The 21,120-nt window shown below is 41.5% G+C and overlaps 1 protein-coding gene across 1 annotated transcript in view; it reads left to right on the forward strand.

The window, feature by feature from the left end:
* Window positions 1-21,120, forward strand: part of LOC142380471 (apoptosis-associated speck-like protein containing a CARD) — a 57,935-nt gene that overhangs the window by 15,701 nt on the left and 21,114 nt on the right. Inside the window, exons 3-5 of the mRNA XM_075466354.1 lie at window positions 1,346-1,474; window positions 7,205-7,465; window positions 7,845-7,886. Of these exons, the coding sequence (XP_075322469.1) occupies window positions 1,453-1,474; window positions 7,205-7,465; window positions 7,845-7,886 (325 nt within the window). The 5' untranslated portion in view covers window positions 1,346-1,452. The remainder of the gene's footprint in view (window positions 1-1,345; window positions 1,475-7,204; window positions 7,466-7,844; window positions 7,887-21,120) is intronic.

Below are 21,120 nucleotides of genomic sequence, written 5' to 3' on the forward strand. Positions count from 1 at the left end.
CCTGAGATCCAACCCATTCCATCTTCATCATTGCCAGCCCCCTCACCTTGCCAATTATCCTCTCTCTCCACACTTACAGCTGGTCTGGAGGAGATAAAGGCATGGATGCGGCAAAATTTTCTCCATCTTAACAGTTCAAAAACTGAAATGATTCAAATTGGTACCTTACATCAAATTCAACAACAAAAAATTCTCAACATTACCTTCTCTGGCCAGAACATTTCTCTTTCCAGTATGGTCACCAATCTTGGTGTTATTTTTGATCCACAGCTCACCTTTGAAAGCCATATTAAGCATATCTGCAAAATTTCATTCTTTCACCTCCGAAATATTGCAAAACTTCGGCCCTTACTCTCTCTTTCTGATGCAGAGAGGCTCGTCCATGCTTTTGTCTCCTCCAGACTTGACTGTTGCAACGCACTTCTCGTTGGGATTCCTGGCAAGAACATACAAAGATTACAGTATGTTCAGAACTGTGCTGCCAGGATCCTGATGAGAGTGCGTAAACATGAACATATCACCCCTGTTCTCCAATCTCTTCACTGGCTTCCTGTTTCTGCCCGGATCACTTACAAAATCTCTCTGCTCACCTTCCACTGCCTGCATGGTAATGCTCCATCTTACTTAAAATACCTTCTCACCCTTCACTGTCCTTCACGCTCTCTCCGTTCCTCCAACACCAACCTTCTTCACACTCCCAGAACTGGCTTCCGCACCATGGGAGACCGGGCCTTTTCCTGCGCTGCCCCTCGGCTGTGGAACGCTCTGCCTCCACATCTGAGGGCTCCACAGACTGTGGAACACTTTAAAACAGGCCTGAAAACCTTTCTTTTTACCCAATGTTTTTAATGATCTCCCTTTGAATGCTCTGTCCTGTATTTATTTCGTTTTAGCATTTAAAGGACTCACTACTTTTATTTGTGTATTTTATTTGCATTTTACTGTCCCTGCTTTTGAACCTAATATCTGTCTTTTATCCCACTGTAGCACTTTGAGATTTTATTGTAAATGTAAAGTGCCTTATAAATAAAATTTATTATTATTATTATTATTATTATTATTATTATTATTATTATTATTTAACAGTAGTATTACCTACGTGAGTTCCACTGTCATTATTAAATCCATCACTTGTAAAGCATTCAAACTCACTATCGTGGTCTACTCTATAATCAGTGGGAGGCCCATCCTGTGTTGTACTAAGATTAAATTCAGCACAAGAAGACTCCAATTCATGGCCCTTCCCTATTTTGAAAACAATTATGTAATTTATTTGGACCAAACATCAATCTGCACTTAATCCCACACATAGGAAGCTTAAACAATAACCATTTATCCTCTTCAGGTGTAAACCTACCTTCTCTGCACTCCCGTTGCTGGACCACCGCACAGTCCCTGAAGGTGTGTGGCTCTGGAACAACAACAGGCAATGCTCCTGGAGCGTCTGCGCATATGAGACACTCCATGCTCCATGGTATGTAGTGTACCATGCCCATCTATCTGCCTTAAACCATCTTCCACAGTTACACTGTTTTCCTGTCTCTACCTGTGCATGTACACTCCGTCTGTTCTTGGATTAACATGATTATTCTGTCCTGTAGTGCTAATGGTATCAAGCCCCCTAGACTTTCACGAGAAATCTTTCTATCCTTACAACCATTGTGAACAACTCCTTCTGACCCAATCTGACATGATCTTACCAGATTGCCCCTTTGTCGTGGCGTCCAGAGGCGGTGATTTGGTCGTCTCCTCCTCCGGACCCATGATCCACACCTCCTCACCATCCTTTATTCCCATGAACTTAAATTCAAGCTTAACAGATGCCTCATCACGACCAGCTCTAGTGTGTATTGCTGGCAAAGTTCCTGGCGTGGCATGGTCTGAGTGGGTGTGTATCGTTGCATCATACTCATCTGACCCAGGCTTGCTACTGCCCCTGCGGGGTGGCTTCATCACGGGACCCCTTCCCGCCTCTCCTGTTTGCGGGATCCCGTCCAACATCTCCAGGCTTTGCTCTCCTGAGCCCATGCTGTCGGCCAACACCCACACCTGGATGCTCATTAGTGTCAGAAATCTTAACATCTTTCTTTTGTTCATTCTTTCTCTCGGACTTAACTCCATCTGTGTCTTTAGCCCGAGCCTTAGTGCAGTGATTCAAATGGTACCATGTGTTGCTACCTTCCATTTGAACTGCTGTTGGAGTTGCTCGCACCATTGTGTGCGGTCCTTCTCATCTTGGCTCGTGCCACTTCCTCCGGAACACTTTGATGTGCACCTGGTCGCCTGGCACCACTGGTCTCTCAACCGGCTGTTCGAGACTCAAGTCTCTGGTCTCCTCCTGTAGATAGATTGTTCTATGGATTGCAGTTAGTTGCTTCATGTAAGCTTTCAACTCCGTTTGCAACTGCTCAAGTGGGGGCCCTTTAAAGGGACCTCTCAACTGAGGTGCCGGCCTGGGTCGACCCGTTAGCATTTTATGCGGTGTTAGTGCGTGACTCTATGAGTCTGCATATGATAGCTCATTAGTGCAAGCGGCAAAGCATCCACCCAGTTTAGTTTAGTTGAAGCACAGATTTTATTCAGTTTCACTTTCCAGGTTCCATTAATTCTCTCAATCATCCCCTGATTTTGTGGATGATAAACGGCCCTACAGCACTGCTTGATTCGCAGCTGCTCCAGAATGCCTTTTGCAACTTTCTAAACAAACACTGAACCATTATTTGAGCTAATCTCTGATGGAATGACAAACCGAGGAATCCCTTCTCTTACCAAAAATTTTACGACTATTTATCCAATATGTATGACCAATATCCTTGTGGTGGCGTGACATCTGGCTCCAGTGACACCATCGGTGCCAAAACAGCAAGCTGGCACTTTGATGCTACTTTTGCTGCTTCATCAGCCGCGTTATTATTATCTCACAGTTTCTGCTACACGCTCATGTGGTTCTCCTTCAAACTCACGTGGAATGACATCCGCAGGATCCGATGTAGTACACTTCTGTATTCTCACATCTGGATGTGTCAAAAGATGCACAACCTGCAAACATCCTGTCTGAGTCACAACATACCTACTCTGATTTATTAGTTCTGAAATCTTATGGTGTCTATTGGAGACATAAGAAAAATGGCTTCTCATAGTCTAGTGTTGCCCGTTTTGGATGACTTTTGCAAATCTTGTTTCAAACTTCCAAAGGCTAACTTAGGCTACGTGCCCACGACAACGATAACGACAGATAAACGCAGAACATTTCCACAGATGTGCCTATCTTTCACACGGCGACGGCGTTTTTAGGAGTTCAAAACGGAGAAAACGCAAACGCCCTCCAGAGTGGAGATCTTGAAAACGATCCAACCTCTCATCGCCGTATGAACAGTTCAAAACGCAGAAGTGCGTTTTTTTGCACACGTTTCTTTCTGCCCGCGCATCTGGAAGCAGAGCCGTTTATATATAAAAACATTAAATGCTGTCTGGAAGTAGCCAACTGACGTTCTAGCGGCAAATTTGAGCCTGGTATATGAGAACAATATGGATGAACGTTTAGCAGTAGCCGCGTTAAATACCATGAATGAATCATGCCAACAAATGGCGAGACTCTTGACCGAGAGTCACTTCATATGAGACGATACCAGCGTATATTGGACATTATTAACGCACCGGAGGAGACCCGACGAAGTGAGAGACGAGTGTGGACGAGGCCAGGGAGAAGCTCCGAATGGTGGGATAACTTGCATACTACATCGGCAAACTGCCAGTTTTATGAGTTTTATACGTTTTCACTGTTCCCATGGATGGACAGATATCCAACCCCAAAACGCTCGTGAGAACGCAGATAAATTGTGGAGAAAAAAACGGACATCTGCGTTTATGCTTCAGAGCGTTGTCGTGGGCACGTAGCCTTAGCCTCGTTTGTCCACTCCAGTGGTGCTTTCAACCTTTGATCTTTGGATTTTTTCATGATTCCTTTCAGAGGAAGCACATTTTATTGCATAATCCTCCCCAAAAAGATCATAATTGTTTCTTATTTTTAATTTTATTTATTTATTCATTTAGTTACTTATTTATTTTGGACATGGCGCTTTACTTACTCCCTCCAAGTGGGATGGAGAGATATCAGTAGTTCCCTATGGGATGAATAGATACACTAATTTAGGCTAACAATGCTAAAAATTTAAGTTTAGAAACTTTGTTTCGTCTAATTTTAGACATTTTGTAATAGTGACACATTTAAATTCAAATTTAGAAACTTTGTTGTGTTTTGTAACTTGTAATAGTGACACACATGAGGGCGGTTTTAAAACCTTGGGTACGTCTGGTGTAAGTGTACTTCTTACCTCTATATGTCAATGTAAACCAATACTGGGATTCCTCTGCCAGAGGAACGCCTTGGACCTGCCGGGTCACTTGCTCCGCCCCCCAGGGACTGGCCACGGTCCTGCCGAACATTCAGGTTTCTCGATGCTCTCGGACAGCTGTAAACACAGTGTTCCTTCTCGCCACAGGCCCAACATGCCCCCGAGGACCTTCGTCCTCCAGGTGCACCTCTTCTTGACCTTCGACAGGGTCGACGATGGACTTGCCCCTGTGATGGCTGTTCAGCGGCCCCCGCTGTTATGGCCTCATTTCGTACTTCTCGCTTCACTTGCAGTTCTTCTAACTGCAACCGTGCAAGTTCCCTTTGCATATCCTTCTCCTGCTCCTTCCGTTTCAGTTCTTTTTTGTATTTGTTTACTGCATGCACCACGTGGTCTCGGAATTGTCCATGTGACATTGAATTCAGCCCCACCACATCCTCCAGCCGCCCCTGAACTGGGGCAGGCAGAGCCTCTTTGATGGAAACTCTGAACAATGTAACCCAAGCTGGGCTCTTCTCCATTTCTCCCTCAGACTCTTGTCTCCATTTCTTCAATTGTTGTGCAATGTACACAGCCGGACTCTCTGTTCCTGACAGTGGTTCCCCCTTTAATGCTTCGAGGTCCACTCCCACCGGAAACTCAGCTCGTAACGCTCTCCAGAGTGCAGCTCGATATGCATTAAAGTCAGTTCCATCAGCTCGGTGGCTTAACATCCAGTCATTCTCACTGTGTCTCAAAATGCCCTCCATGGTAGAAGTTCCAAAACTCAGTGCCCACACTGCCTTAATGTGTCCCACAGTCAACAGTTTATCCACAGTTTCTTGTTCAAAAGGAGCTCCATGACCGCTTGATGTAGCTGCTTGACGAAATGCTTACAAATGCTAACCAATGCTAACTATTGCTAATCAATGCTACTTATTGCTAATCAATACTAGCTTTCTTGTTAACCAATGCTAATCACTGCTAATTATCGCTAATCAATGCTAGTTATTGCTAATCAATGCTACTTATTGCTAATCAATACTAGCTTTCTTGTTAACCAATACTAATCAATGCTAATCAATGCTAATTATGCTAATCAATGCTAGTTATTGCTAATCAATACTAACTATTGCTAATCAATGCTAATTATGCTACTCAATGCTAATTATTGGTAATCAATGCTAGTTATTGCTAATCAATACTAGCTTTCTTACTAATGCTAAACAATGTTAATTTATTGCTAATTGAAAGCTCAGTTAAGTGTTTACTCTGTTTAAAGTGACTCAGGCTAAAGGCGTTGCCCCAACTTTTGCTCTACCCAGATGCTTCCGATCAGATCCATACATAATGTCTCTCCACCAATCCAGATGATACAATGCACGTCACAGCTACGTAAATTCTGACCAATGACATATGAAAATTTTGACCAATGAAATCTGAACACACCTCTAAATCTACCTCCAATGAAATACGTCGGGGACACGTAAATTCTAACCAATAAAATATGAACACACCTCTAAGCCTACCTCCCAGGCTCTTATTAACTCCTCCCAATCTGTAATCTTATTAACAAGACATAACAATTGAAACACACCCTATTCTTCAACTCAAAATGGCGCTTTGTCACACTTCGTAACAATTTAAGAAAGAGAAAGAAATACACTTTAACACGTTGTGGACAGGAAGAAATACAAAACACAAAATACAGAAACGATGCATAAGCGAAAAACTTTCTTTATCAGGAATGTCAAAAATCACATCGAATGGCGTGATGAACAATGGCTTAGAAGCAGAACCTCTCTCCTAAGAATCGCGAAACCCTCATTTACTCGACTGATAACAACTCTGGAATTAGCACATTACCTAAAGAACACTAATAAGTATTACAGTTCAACCATAAAGTGCTCTGGAGAAAAAGAGGAAAGAAAATGTGATTACACACGAACATCTGTGAGAGTGGAACAGCATAAGCCCCATACACACACGTCGCTGCTATTTACTCGCTACTCGCTCACTCGCCTACTCGCCACTCGCTTGGGTGCTTTTGCTGACTTGGTGTGTAGAAGTTGGGTGGCCACTGTTTGGAGAACACTGGGGGAACGTCACCTGTCAATAATCTGTATTTTGCATTTTAATTGGCTACTCGCTTTACTCGCGTTGCTCGAAGTTGAAATATGTTCATCTCGGAATCCGCCCACATCGCATCGCTTGTACTCGCTTGTACTCTCCTCGCCTACTTGCCTCCTCGCCTCGCGTGAACACATAGACATTCTATTGACTTCACTCGCTGAGCGAGTAAATAGCAGCGACGTGTGTGTATGGGGCTTAAGACTGTCAAGGACAAACGGCGTGCACCCGCACAAGCTGTGGACACCCGGCGTGCACCCGCAGCACCTCGCTCTCCCTCCTGAAACCCAAACACCTCCAACTAGCCTGTTGAAAACAGAATTTAAAAACCCAAAACAATCACAGTGATCCTGGAAAGAATTCAATAATAATAGGACGCCCTCAATAAAGCTTCACAACGTTTAAAGAAATCAACACACAGCATTTAAAACTCACAGCTCATCACTGTAGCAACACCTTATTTCAACTATCACTGGGGCAATTATAACAATGAAGCAAATCTGAGTGGCTCTGCACTCACTTTATCTTTTATTTAGCCTAAGATTATATATGTAAGACGTTGTGTTAACTCTATGCGCGAATGTGTATGGAACTTCGATTATATTCACCAAAAGTATGTGTGTGTGTTTTAATCATAGATAATAATGATAAGGACTCAAAATGCAGAGAGTCAGGGATGAGATGAATCTTGTTGGAACTCTTGATTTTTTAAATTTTTTTACACAAAATAACTTTTTCAGATTCCCATAACACAGCAGGATTTATGAGAGAGTGCATGGAGAACGCGGTGGAAAGCCTGTCCGAGGAAGACTTTGAAAAGTTCCGGTACGAGCTCGTGAAAAGAAAGCAGAAGCCGCGCGTTAGGCGCAACAAGGTGGAAAAGAAACCTCGCTGGGAAGTTGTAGAAGTGATGATCTCCACCTTTAAAGAGGACAAGGCTTTTGAGGTGACCAAGGAGCTGCTGAGGAAGATCAGCTGCTCCCAGGAAGCAGAGGATATGGGTAAGCGTCTTTCTAAAGGGATGGACATAAAAGGCCATTTCGCTACATTTCTGCATCCTGCAATGAATTTCAATGTTGACTCTTTCCTGTTTTAGAATATTTAATTTCCAATTTATAAGGAATCTTGTCAAGTGTGACCATCTGGATATTAATAAGAACTGCTCTGTGGTCAGTAAGAGGGGTGATGGGTGTATTATTGTTGTATCGATTGTCGTCCTGGAGGCCATCTATCACCACTTTACCGAAGCCGAAGTTACCATTAGAAGGATTGAATTTGTCTTAACGAGCCATGAAATCACGTTGTAAAATCCCTGAACGTCAGCTTTGAACTGAACCTTATTCCTAGGAATCTAACTCTGTGTTTCTCTCATCTTAACAGTTGAAGAAGCGATGGGAGCTGGATATCGTCCACCACCACCTGGTCAGTAGCAGTGAGTCGTCCTCAGTGTTGGTCAAGTTACTTTTAAAAAGTAATTAGTTACAGTTACTAGTTACTTACTTAATTATTGCTAACGAAATGCTAACAAATGCTAACTATTGCTAATCAATGCTACTTATTGCTAATCAATGCTACTTATTGCTAATCAATACTAGCTTTCTTGTTAACCAATGCTAATCAATGCTAATTATGCTAATCAATGTTAATCAATGCTAATTATGCTACTCAATGCTAATTATTGGCAATCAATGCTAGTTATTGCTAATCAATACTAGCTTTCTTACTAATGCTAAACAATGTTAATTTATTGCTAATTGAAAGCTCAGTTAAGTGTTTACTCTGTTTAAAGTGACTCAGGCTAAAGGCGCTGCCCAAACTTTTGCTCTACCCAGATGCTTCCGATCAGATCCATACATAATGTCTCTCCACCAATCCAGATGATACAATGCACGTCACAGCTACGTAAATTCTAACCAATAAAATATGAACACACCTCTAAATCTACCTCCAATGAAATACGTCGGGGACACGTAAATTCTAACCAATAAAATATGAACACACCTCTAAGCCTGCCTCCCAGGCTCTTATTAACTCATCCCAATCTGTAATCTTATTAACAAGACATAACAATTGAAACACACCCTATTCTTCAACTCAAAATGGCGCTTTGTCACACTTCGTAACAATTTAAGAAAGAGAAAGAAATACAATTTAACACGTTGTGGACAGGGAGAAATACAAACCACAAAATACAGAAACGATGCATAAGCGAAAAACTTTCTTTATCAGGAATGTCAAAAATCACATCGAATGGCGTGACAAACAAATGGCTTAGAAGCAGAACCTCTCTCCTAAGAATCGCGAAACCCTCATTTACTCGACTGATAACAACTCTGCAATTAGCACATTACCTAAAGAACACTAATAAGTATTACAGTTCAACCATGAAGTGCTCTGGAGAAAAAGAGGAAAGAAAATGTGATTACACACGAACATCTGTGAGAGTGGACACAGCATAAGACTGTCAAGGACAAACGGCGGACACCCGGCGTGCACCCGCAGCACCTCGCTCTCCCTCCTGAAACCCAAACACCTCCAACTAGCCTGTTGAAAACAGAATTTAAAAACCCAAAACAATCACAGTGATCCTGGAAAGAATTCAATAATAATAGGACGCCCTCAATAAAGCTTCACAACGTTTAAAGAAATCAACACACAGCATTTAAAACTCACAGCTCATCACTGTAGCAACACCTTATTTCAACAACTATCACTGGGGCAATTATAACAATGAAGCAAATCTGAGTGGCTCTGCACTCACTTTATCTTTTATTTAGCCTAAGATTATATATGCAAGACGTTGTGTTAACTCTATGCGCGAATGTGTATGGAACTTCGATTATATTCACCAAAACTATGTGTGTGTGTTTCACTCATAGATAATAATAATAATAAGGACTCAAAATGCAGAGAGTCAGGGATGAGATGAATCTTGTTGGAACTCTTGATTTTTTTTTTTTTTTTTACACAAAATAACTTTTTCAGATTCCCATAACACAGCAGGATTTCACACACAATGACAGAGACAAAGACAGAGACAACCCAGTTACACACACCCCAAGTCAGTCAGTCAGAGTTTTGTCAGTCACCGTTCAAATCCTCACAGTTTTAATTTATCAATTTCTTTTATTTAGACTTTAAATTTTTCAGGAGATGTTGGTGTAGGTAATATATGAAATACAAAATGTGTTTTTCTCTATAAGCCTTGTGATATGGTCACTAAGGACCAAAGCAACAGACGCTGACGTGCACTTTATCAGCCTCCCTGTGACCTCTTTATAATAGCTCCTGTGGCCAATTCATGAACGAATTTGAATTTTCTTCTCAAAATGTCTTTATACTGAGGTCTCGGATAACTCCAAAGAGTTCTTATCAGATATAAAATGATATAAACATATATTTAAAATGTGCCCCTTATAGAACTGGAATTTACTTTTCAGAGTTTTCTTGAAAAGCTTATTGATTCCACCTTCAAACTTTTTCTGTTCGCAAGTCAATCAATTATCAGCCTTCGTCTACTCCATGACTAGTGAAAATGATTTCCACATATATTCAATAATTAATGTGCGCCGTACTTCCGCGAGTATTCCCCCCCCCAATGCATTGAAGGATGGCTGTTGGTTGTAAGAGGCACCATGAACGATTGCTTAAAGGTAGGGTAGGAGATCCTGGATTTTGAGTCCAGCGAAGCTGCATTTTGAAAATACACCGGTAAAAAGTCCCAACCCTTTTCTTCACTTTCCCCCCGAAGCCACGCCTCTAGAGTACATGAACGCGCACGAGCACGAAGGTGCACGAGCGCTGTTCTGACAGCAAGCATCGATCGTTGCCGTATTTAGTATTTAGTATTTAGTATATGCTAACTATACGTTTAATAATGCTAGGTGCTAGCCAAGCTGGCTCTAGTTTAGCTTCCTGCCAAGCTTCTGGACACGTAATTCGTTCACGGAGCAGGGTACGCGCACAGGGGGAAGGAGGGGGAGGGAGGAGCAGGTTGCAGTTTGATAGACGGCATCAGTATCCAATCATTGTGAACGGTCCGTTCAGTATGATTGGATAGTGTTTTTCCTAGATTGTACGTTCTAGAGGCCACTAAAACTTTTCATATTTGTGTCAAAACTTTTAATTAATTGGTTGCAATGAGGCTGTGAAGAGTATTTCAAGCAATATGTAAAAAAATGTTCCAGAGAAAGATCCCCTACCCTGCCTTTAACAACCTGTTCGCTTCTTTAACCCATTGAGGCCGGGAAAGCATTGCCGCATTTCTACCTTTAAAGCCGGGAGAGCTGTTGCGTTATTCTAACTTTAAGGCCGGGAAAGCGTACACGTCTTTTTTCATGTATAAGGTTGTTTTGTATCAATTATTGACCTCTGCGCCAATTAATATATACACGTATAATAGACACGTGAGAGTGTCCTCATGTTCCTCGTGTCATTGTTTTGAAGTTAAGTTACATCGAAAAAAAAAAAAAAAAAGTTAAGTTACATCGAACAAGCATGGAGGACTTTCAGTGGGAAGACATTTCAGACGGGAGCGATTGTGAGGAGTTTCTTGGCTCTGATGATGCTGATGAACGTGCTGACCCAGTTGATGGAGATTTATGGCGAGCACATATGTTTGAGGATGACGATAACGGCGAGGATGATTTTGAAGAGTTTGAATGTGAGTGGAAGACTGACAATTACCACCGTAATCGACGGAGAGATTTCAACCGCACACCAGGGGAGAAAGTGGATTCACCTGCAGATGCCACACCGTTGCAGGCATTTAATCATATTTTTACTGAGGAGCTTTGGGCGCATCTCGTTTCCGAGACAAATAGATACAGTGAGCAGGTACTTGAGACTCCAGCTCGAGCAAAGATGGCAAGGTGGTCACACTGTGCCGGAGATGGAAACGTTTATTGGAATGTGTATGGGCTCCTTGTGCTGCCAGTACGAAGAGATTACTGGCGATAAAATGAATAGATAAATAAATAATTTAAATATAAAATTAAATTTTATTTTATATTATCACTGTTTTCTAATTGAAAATAGCGCTGTTCCTGCACTTTACTTTTTATTTTATTTTATTACTGTTTTTTTATTGAAAATAGTGCTGTTCCTGCACTTTACTTTTTACATTTTCTATTTTCGTGAAGGTGTCTGTAAATAAACTCAATTTCCAAAGAAAGCCACAGGTGTAAGCTCTCAAATACTTTTTGAATTTTGTTTCTATCTGCTACAGAGGCTGAGAAATCAATCATTTAGTAGGCGTTGACACAATTGCTGAATATCCAGAAAAACTTCAGGTTTTAGGGGGTCTTTCTGAAATCGCCCGTAGGTTTTACAGGCATCCATGGGTTAAAGCGCATCCATCAATCCAGTCTGAACTCATCGATTCATTACCTGCCAGGGCCTAGCGACTAGTCCTTCTTAATCACAACAAAAATATCATTTCAACACAATACGCACGCAAGGCCTCTTCCCAGCCGCCTGCTTTTTTAAAAACACATCTCACATAAGCTGCTGTTCGCCCAATTTTTATCTTGATTCAAACACTTAGCTCCTCTTGGCTCAACAATCAGCTATAAAACAATCTCAGCAGCCCCCCTGCGCAGAGGTAAACAATGAAAGGCTTACCGATGCAGAATCCGTACTCTCTCCTGTGTTCTTTTAATTTGGGGAAACCGGAAAGAGCCGTCACCTGTACACCACCAACAGAAATCCGCTGTTTAATGGTTAGGAAAAAATCCCACCTGCCGGCCGGCTTTCACAGCTGATGTCGGTTGCTGTTGCACAGCGGACGCGCTCTGCCGGACTCCAGATGCAAAATCTCACGAAATCGGGGTCACCATTATGTTGTGGAGAAAAGGAGTCGAATCCGCCGCGGTCAGCCTCTCATGGGGAAGTTTTCTTTGAACAAACCGTCACAGAAACATGTGCATACAGATGTCCGGAAAATTCCCTCTGACCTCAATTTGTGACACTCCTTTATACCGTTCTGGATCATACAATGCGTGCGTGGCTCAAGCCCCAATCTCTCTCAGGCGCCTGGCTTTCGCCATTATCGTAAAAAAGCTCATTCTAATCTTAAACAATATTCATATGAACCAGTCAACAAGGCACACGATGTAATTAGGTCATGTCATGACATTTCTCTCCCACAATGGCAGCATATCTAACCTTGTAGCAATGCAGGTTACACTGAACATTGCGACAAGAGGGCACGTCAGAAAAATGGTTCACTACAAATGCTTCATACTACGAATGAGTTTGTGAAAAATATTATATTTAATGCATTATGTGAAAAAAAAAAAATATTAGAATATTATCAAAAATATTGGGAGGGACAACTCTGTCTTCCCCAAACTTTGGTTGTGACTTGTTCCTATGGTCCCTATGCAAACTTACGCCCTTGTGTCGAAGGTAAGACGCTGCAGAATGAAGAGCATTTACACAAACTTGGGATTCTGCTGTAATCTCATAATTGCTGCAAATCTGTTGATGTTGATAACTGTGTGATCCTAAAAAAAAAAAAACTTAAAAAGTGTCATACACACAGGCTCCATATGTGTTTTCCTTTAAATAATCAACGTTTTGGCCCTTTGGACCTCTGAGTGCTGGGACTAATCTTAAAGACGGCCTCAGGCAGACCAGAAACAGAACATCAAACACAGATTTAAAAACCTTAGCTCACATCAAACAAATCTAGGACAAAAACGTTGTTCTAGATTCCACTGTTGTTACAGAGTGGAGTTTCTTCCCTCACACACTATGGTTGACTGAGTACAAACACAACACATTTTATTGCCTTCTGCCATGAAAATAACATTAAAAAGCAACCACTGGTGTGACCTGGCATCTGTAAAATTTGTCATTTTATCCGGCAAAGCATCTGAATTAGCTTCAAAATGTATTACACTAATATGGAGTTTGGTCCTAGAGAGGCATTGATTGGTTGGTTAATTGATCATTTTGTTGTAAATACATTTTTATTATAAGTCTTTATCAGCATAATCTGTCATCTTTTATTTGTTTTCTCCTCAGAGAACCTAAGTGAACAGCTGCCTGCACTGATGCAAGTGAGTAACATCAGCTGTCATTTAAGAACAAACCGGAAGAAAATAATTCAGTATTTTCATTTTTTTTGGTGATTTATGGTCAAACCATATGCCTGTGCTTGTTTGGCTGGTATCCTTCAGGCAGCAACAGTCAAAACAGACGGAGAGCGGCTTTTGGAACTGCTTGAAGAGCTGAAAGAACAAGATCTTCAAGAATTCAAGTGGTTCCTAAAGAACAAAGTTCTTTCAGGCTGCCCACCAATCCCAGCAAGCAGACTGGAGAAGGCAGAGACTTTAGACGTGGTGGATCTGATGCTGAGGGCCTACACACATAAGTCTTTGATGGTGGCCAAGAAGGTCTTTAAGAAAATGAAAAGGAACGATCTGGTGGAGAAGTTGCCAGACTGCAGCTCGTGATCCAAAGGTGAACGGTCCCAGAAGCAAAAGGAAAACCTTAGTGACAAATTTAGTGGTGTCATTTATTCCCTTAAAGCTATGGTAGGTAATCCTAGAGAGCTAGCAAGATTCGAAAGTGGCCCCTCCTCTAAGCTCCACCCCCCCCTCCCCATTCCGTCAGTGCTTCATCCAAAGCCACGCCCCCACAAACTTGAACGCGCATCTGACGCTGGGACTCTACCGACATGTCCCACTCGCGCGGAGGAGGGAGCTGACAGAGGGGGGCGTAGGCAGAAAGCAGAGGCATCTGATTGTTTTTTTGTAGCGCCCCAATCCGAGATCAGCGGGGTGCTGATCTCGGATTGGTCAGCTTTTTCTCAGTCCTGCAGCTGCCACAGAGGTCTGATTATTTTCGTCCCTTTCTCTAAATACATCTTGTATAGATTTCTCTCAGGATAGACGGACCATTTCACCCAGTATTACAAAATGTGTTTCTGAACAGGATTACCAACCATAGCTTTAATGTCTTGTTTGAGGTTAAAATAAAAACTTGGTTTGCAGGGTGTGGTCGAGGTAAAGAATGCGTTTTGACAGTCAGATATTTAACTGTTTCATTCCTTAGATGCAGTCTCTTATTGACTTTTGTGGATGGAATTACTTTTCGATCAAATCAAATCAAATCAAATTTATTTATATAGCACATTTCATGTACAGAACAATTCAAAGTGCTTCACATAAAATAAAAGCATTGCAGCAGGGAGTGGAAGAAGCATTAAAATACATAAAAGAATATAAAGAGAAACAAATAAAATCATTTAAATGAATTTAAAAACCAGCAACAGTGCAGATAAGTTCAAAGATATCGTGCAGATTTCATGCATAGACACATGAGAACAGAAATGTTTTTAAGCTGGATTTAAAAATGTCTCCATTTGGTGAAAGTTTAATCTCCACTGGCAGTTTGTTCCACTTGTTTGCAGCATAACAGCTAAATGCTGCTTCTCCATGTTTAGTCTGGACTCTGGACTGGACCAGCTGACCTGAGTCCTTGGATCTAAGAGCTCTGCTGGATGTAGTGTATGGCTACAGAGAGTCCAACTAAAATCCAGAGTAAAGAGACTTTATTCTGACAAAGTTAATTGAGTCAAGTATGTCTTGTAATGTGTGGTTGGATTTATTAAAAGAGGTGACATGAAATCAGAAAGGGACCACTGACCCTACCTGTTACATGACATTCAGAAGAGTTTTGGGTCCTTCTGATGATGCACAGAATTGTCTTTTTGTTGCAGAAGATGTCATTTTAAGACGGATGAAATGCTCCTGTGGTGGAACTGAGAATAAAAATGAGCTGTTCCTGCTCATCATTCAGGAGATCAATAGTTCTGACACTGTGAGGTGAACCTGCAGACAAAACAAAAACCGGTGCTACACTTTAGAGATGTTATTACTTCACAACCTGTGTTCATTCAATAAGTTCTTAGAAATTAGTTCATGTTTATAGAATCTCTTCTTTTTAAGTTCAAATCTGAAAGTTGATCACTCTTGTTGGTGTAATCATCTGTGGAAATTTCATGGTGATAGCTGTTAGATAAATATTTGCTGAAATCTGTTTTCTTTTTTGACTTTTGAATGTGATAAATGTGTAAAATGTGACATTAAAAGCTGAGCCTGCTGTGTAGACCGAGCAGCAAACACCGTAACAGGCGCGGCTGTCTGCAGGCGGCAGCAGGCAGTGATACGAAGGGAGAGAAAATAGGGCCAAGAGATTGTGAGGTCTGACTTTTTCCTGGAGAACCATTTTGTGATGCAAATGTATTACTCTTTTGAACGCATATTGTTTTGAGAAGCAAGACGCTTTATTTTTTAAACCCCAGCCAACTAGCCGGACTACCTTCATCAACACCAAAACGAGGCTGGAACTCTGCTCACAGGACGCAGCAGGGGGTAAGAAGATGTTCAGAAATGATGTTGCTGATATGGGATGTTACACAGCTTCATGTCAAAAGAGGCGAACTATCCCTTTAAGTTTTGAAACTCGAGCTTCAGATTTAGAGCTTTATTCAAATGCAGCTGAAAATAGGTTTGTCTTCAGCCTGGAATAACCTGACTCCTCTGAATACATAGATCCTATTGATGTGTATATGACTTTATTCTGGATTTAATGTGTTTGTTTTCTCACTTTGGGGGAAACCGTCACCTCCCCACAGAACTGATGTCTCTGAGCTCTTCTGCCACATCAGTGACATTAACTTTCTTCCTCTGATGACTGATGTCACATTAAAACAGCTGGAGCCCCCCTGAGGAGGCCCCCCTCTGACTGCGTACACCCCTTTAAAACCTACATTTGGTGGAAAATACTCCAAATATGTTTTTATGCTCAGTTTGCTTTGATGTCAACAGGCTTTCTTAAATAAAGTTGGGACGGGCACGTTCCCCACTGTGCTGCTTCGGCTCTTCACTTCGGAAGCGTCTGCTCTGAACTTCAGCTTTACTTTTGCAACATTAGCTTTTTTTTAGGGCTGGGCGAGTTAACTCGTTATTATCGCGTTAACTCGTTAGTTATTTAACGCCGATAAATATTTTATCGCGCATTAACGCAGGTTTTTTTTCTGTATTTATTTAAAAAAATAATTTTTTTTTTTTGGGGGGGGGGGCTTATGTCCCTTTGATTGATAGGAAAGTTCAGAGAGACAGGAAGCAGGGGGCAGAGAGAGGGGGAACGACACGCAGCACAGCGAGGACTATAGCCTCTGTACATGGAGCGCCTGCTCAACCCACTACGCCACGGACCACCCCTGTTTTATTATTTATTTTATTATTGTAAAAGTCTGTTGCTCTCAGGCTTTTATTTTGTAAAAGTCTGTTGCTCACAGGCTTTTATTTTGTAAAAGTCTGCTGCTCACAGGCTTTTATTTTGTAAAAGTCTATTGCTCACAGGCTTTTATTTTGTAAAAGTCTGCTGCTGTCTGCTGTGGAACAGGAAAAGAAAGTAATCGGCGGATCCACCAAACATGGAGAAGGGTACGGAACTTTTACTCGGCCATTTTCATTTTAAAGTTCTTCCAGACGGCGGAGTCGACAGAACCAAAGTCATCTGTAAACACTGCCAAGTTGAATTGTCTTCTCAGCGTAGTAGTTCCAGTCTAAAATATCACTTAAAGGCAAAACACACAACTGATAGCAGCAAGTCATTCAAGGAAACAGACAGTGGAGCGAGGCTTCTACATAAAAACTACAGAAAGATGCTGATGTTAAAAGTGTGTTTGCACAACAAATGTTATGGCACTTTCATTCATATGGCAGCACATTTAAAATAAAACTAAATGCTAAAAGCTATACACTACTTTTGGATTCATTTTTGGATTCTGCGTACAAATGCGATTAATCGTGATTAATCAGGGAAATCATGTGATTAATTAGATTAAATATTTGAATCGTTGCCCAGCCCTAGTTTTCTTTTATGAAACACCCCAAATGTTTTCAGGGGGTCACAGTTCTGGGCTTCAGTGGAGTCAGTTTTCACTCTGCAGCCACATGCTGCGATGCCCTGTGCACCGACGGACCCCCGTAGCATCACAGATGCTTTTTACATCAACAGATGCTGAGGTCGGTCATGAAGTTACGTGTTACTGAAAGGTCTGTTCGGATGTGGAATAGCTAAACGTACATTCCACAACCAATCCTTTGTATCGGACGGTTTCCAGTGGAACGACCCTCCTGCTACACAGGACACCTGAACCAGGTGATAATTATGGTGTATTTTTCTCTGCAAAAGGCCAGATTTAAATGTGTTTTCTATTTGGGTTTTAACAAGGTGCTTTTCCCCAACTCCACCACAAGAGGGCGTAGTTGCAGCGAGCTGCGCCAGGCGGCCCTCGGACAGAGGAACGAACACAACTGACGGCTCTTGTCTGTACCTTTCCTGTACAAAACAGCTAACTCATCCTGAGGCCTGTAACATCTGCAAACTATCCAGATGTTAGCATTCCATATCTATTTAGCCTCCAAAGGGCTTTACCATTATGAAAGTTAGACCGATGTTACAGCAGGACGAGCAGAAGGCTTAACGCTTCAACTGTCTCTGTTTCATCAAACTTTTCTGGTTCTAAGCTAAAGAGACAAAATACAGTCGAATATCTTGTTAATAAATGCCTGTGTGGCTGTTAGCTGGACTGACCCAGCTGGTCCATAAAAACTAAGAAGTAGCCCTCTCATAATGAACCTTCGCCTGCAGGGCCGTGCAGAGACCTTTGGAGGGGCAGGTGCTCAAAGTCAAAAGGGGGCACATGGACGAATTTAAAACACTCCTTTTATTTTTGCTTTAACGTCCTCTCCTTACGAGGCGTCTCTGCAGAAGGAAATATGATGTATAAACTATAATCTAATTAATAATATTATATTTATTATAATATTAGATTTTATTATAATCTAATAAAACACACAGTGACATTTCATACTTTTTTCAAAACATAAACTGTATAGCTATGAGTTTGCTCCATGGTGCTGATTCATAATCTGCACATTATTAATCGTGCTGATAATAAAGTAAAAAATAATTAAATTATATAGAAATCATGTATTTAAATGTAATTGTGTTTGACTATCCACTTTGCGCAAGACAGCAAGGTTATAAAAGTGATATATTTATGCATATTATATTGAATTTGTGTGTTTACAAATGTTATAAACAAGTACTGATTGTTTAAATGAGAGGTTGAGAAACTCACAATTCAAATTCTTCAAATTATTATTGTCATTTTTGTTATATTTATACTAATATAGTCCAAACTTATGTGAATATGCATGTAGGCTACAGTGCATAGTTTTAGTGAAATAACCTGTGCCTCGTTGCCTATAGAAATATACATGTAGGAAAAACACTGCACCTCACTGAGAGTAAATTATTCATCTCTCTAATGCACTTTGATAAAAGAAACATATAGAAACAAAAAGAAGCCACGCAGACGTACCTTTTTGTGGTTAATTGGGCTGTAACTTATGAGAGTGTGTGCAGAGTCAGACGCACACACACCTGGAAAAGTCCAGCTCTGGTTGGTGAGAACACTTTGAAAAGCAGAGTGTCATGAAATCACCTGTTAATGCAGCACGCTGTTAGCCTAGCAAGCCAGACCCGTACAGCATTTAGCTGTACAGGGGTCTAGTAACGCTGGATAGCAGTGTGGGCGGGATAAACGGCTGTCTGTCAAGTTCAACGCCACGCAATAGGATGGCGCAACAACCAATCAGAGCGATGAAGAAGTTTTATCTAGTCAACGCGACGTGGTTTGTAGTCTATGGCCTGAAAAGCTGATTACTCTTAAGCTATAAACTCTGTAAATATATAACTTTAGCAACATTTGAAACATTTTCAGGCGACAAAGTAGTCGTTTAGACCCCCAAGGTGTTGAAAATCTGACAAAATTCCGGCTATTTACAATTTTGTTCCCACGAATTTGTCGCTAAAAAGCTAGCCGCAGTGAGCAACGCACTTCCGGTTTTGCCATTCGGCCCGCCGTCTTCGGTACATCATGCTCGCAATTGACTGGGGATTGCTCTCAGATGTAAGTTTACTTCGTTTCCCTATAAATCTAAAGAGAGCTAGCTAATGGAAGGCAATATAGCTGTTATATAAGCCTGTTCGCCGGGCGCAGCCATTGTTTACCTCTCTGGGACTTTTTTTTTTTTTTACCTCTCTGGAACTACACACTGAAACGTCGCACCTCTGTCGTCACTAGGTAGCCCCGCCTCCGACCCCGCTCCTCACGATTTGATTGGCTCGATCAACTATTGATTTGGAACGTTGCAAAACGACCACAAGTGACTAGACTAGCCCCAGAGCAAATTCCATTTGCGGCCACTAGGGGCGTCTAGATTTCTAGGCTAGCACGCTGTGCATTTTCTACAAATAGTCTTCTGTAAATAATGATTTAAAAACTGAAATATAAGGGAGGTGGACGGCCGCAAAATGACTGTTTTTTTTTTAAAGTGCAACTTTTAAGAGCCGATTCATCAGCTTAAAGCACACAGTTTGAAACTAAAACAACACGGACACTGGCGAGTTGTCAACCTCACCAGCAGGAGGTGGACGGCCCCCGGGCTCCCTGAGCAGAGGTGGATGCATCAGAGAGGCCTGCTGAAAGGGATCAATGTCCAAAGGAGGAAGTTCTTCATCCTTCAGTCCCTGGTTTCAAACTCAGAACGGAGGCTGAATTATAATCTCCATGATAAGCCCAGCTCGGGAAATATAATGATAAGCATGTAGGGATGTTGTACGTATCTACCCTTTATTTTCTACAACAGCTAAAAGGACAAGCTGTTAGCGTCATCGTGTTTGTAGGAGGAACAAATCTTTGAAAAGCCGGCATGATGAAATGTAGTTAGCCAAGTTTCGGAATAAATGTACTTATTGGAAGCAATAGATCATCGTGGACTCAGTGATAAAGGTTTGTTGATAAATGATGAAGGCCTGATCACTCGTTCCCACATTTTCCACCGATGTCACCAGAGGAGCTTCCTGCAAAGCTCAAGAAGGTGTGTAAAATATGAACATAACAGAGGACATTCCCGGCTCACACAGACAGAAGTCCATCAAATAAAAGTCACGTTCTAAACACAGACACTTCAAATTCCCTCAAAAAGTGCTGATTTTATTATTAAGTTCATTCCAAAAAACATTTTGAATGAAGGACAAACAGTGAATTCTTATCAGACCTGATTCAATTTCAAATTCTTTTGTTTTCTACTGAAAATATTCAGCTTAAAAACAGACTCTTCTTCATGTGATATGCTGCATTAAAACGTGACATTTCTGCTGAAATAACAAAGATCTGCATTTTCATCAGAAAACATTCCCTGCGTTGTGTTTTTTATATAAAATGAGGTAATGAAATGAGGCTCAGTGATCAGGGATCACACCAATAAAAAAACATTTAGAATCACTTTTCCTCATTTCTACTGTAAGGCCACAGAATTCATTTCTTTTCCAGGCTTTGGATGAGAAGCGGCTGCTGGGCCTTCAGGATTCGGTAGAAGATATCTTTGGCTTCTTCTCCAGCTCTCAGGGGACCGCTGTACAGCTCCCTCATCTTATTCTGAGAGGTTCGCTGACTTCTTATATCGTCATATTCTTCTGAACCTAATACCTTTTCCTTGAGGAGTGCATCCAAAATGGGGTCAACGCCGGTCCCTCTCTGGATCAACTCATCCCTGTGTCTGTC

Source organism: Odontesthes bonariensis, chromosome 5 (genome assembly GCF_027942865.1).
Source record: "Odontesthes bonariensis isolate fOdoBon6 chromosome 5, fOdoBon6.hap1, whole genome shotgun sequence".
Classification (NCBI taxonomy): domain Eukaryota; kingdom Metazoa; phylum Chordata; class Actinopteri; order Atheriniformes; family Atherinopsidae; genus Odontesthes; species Odontesthes bonariensis.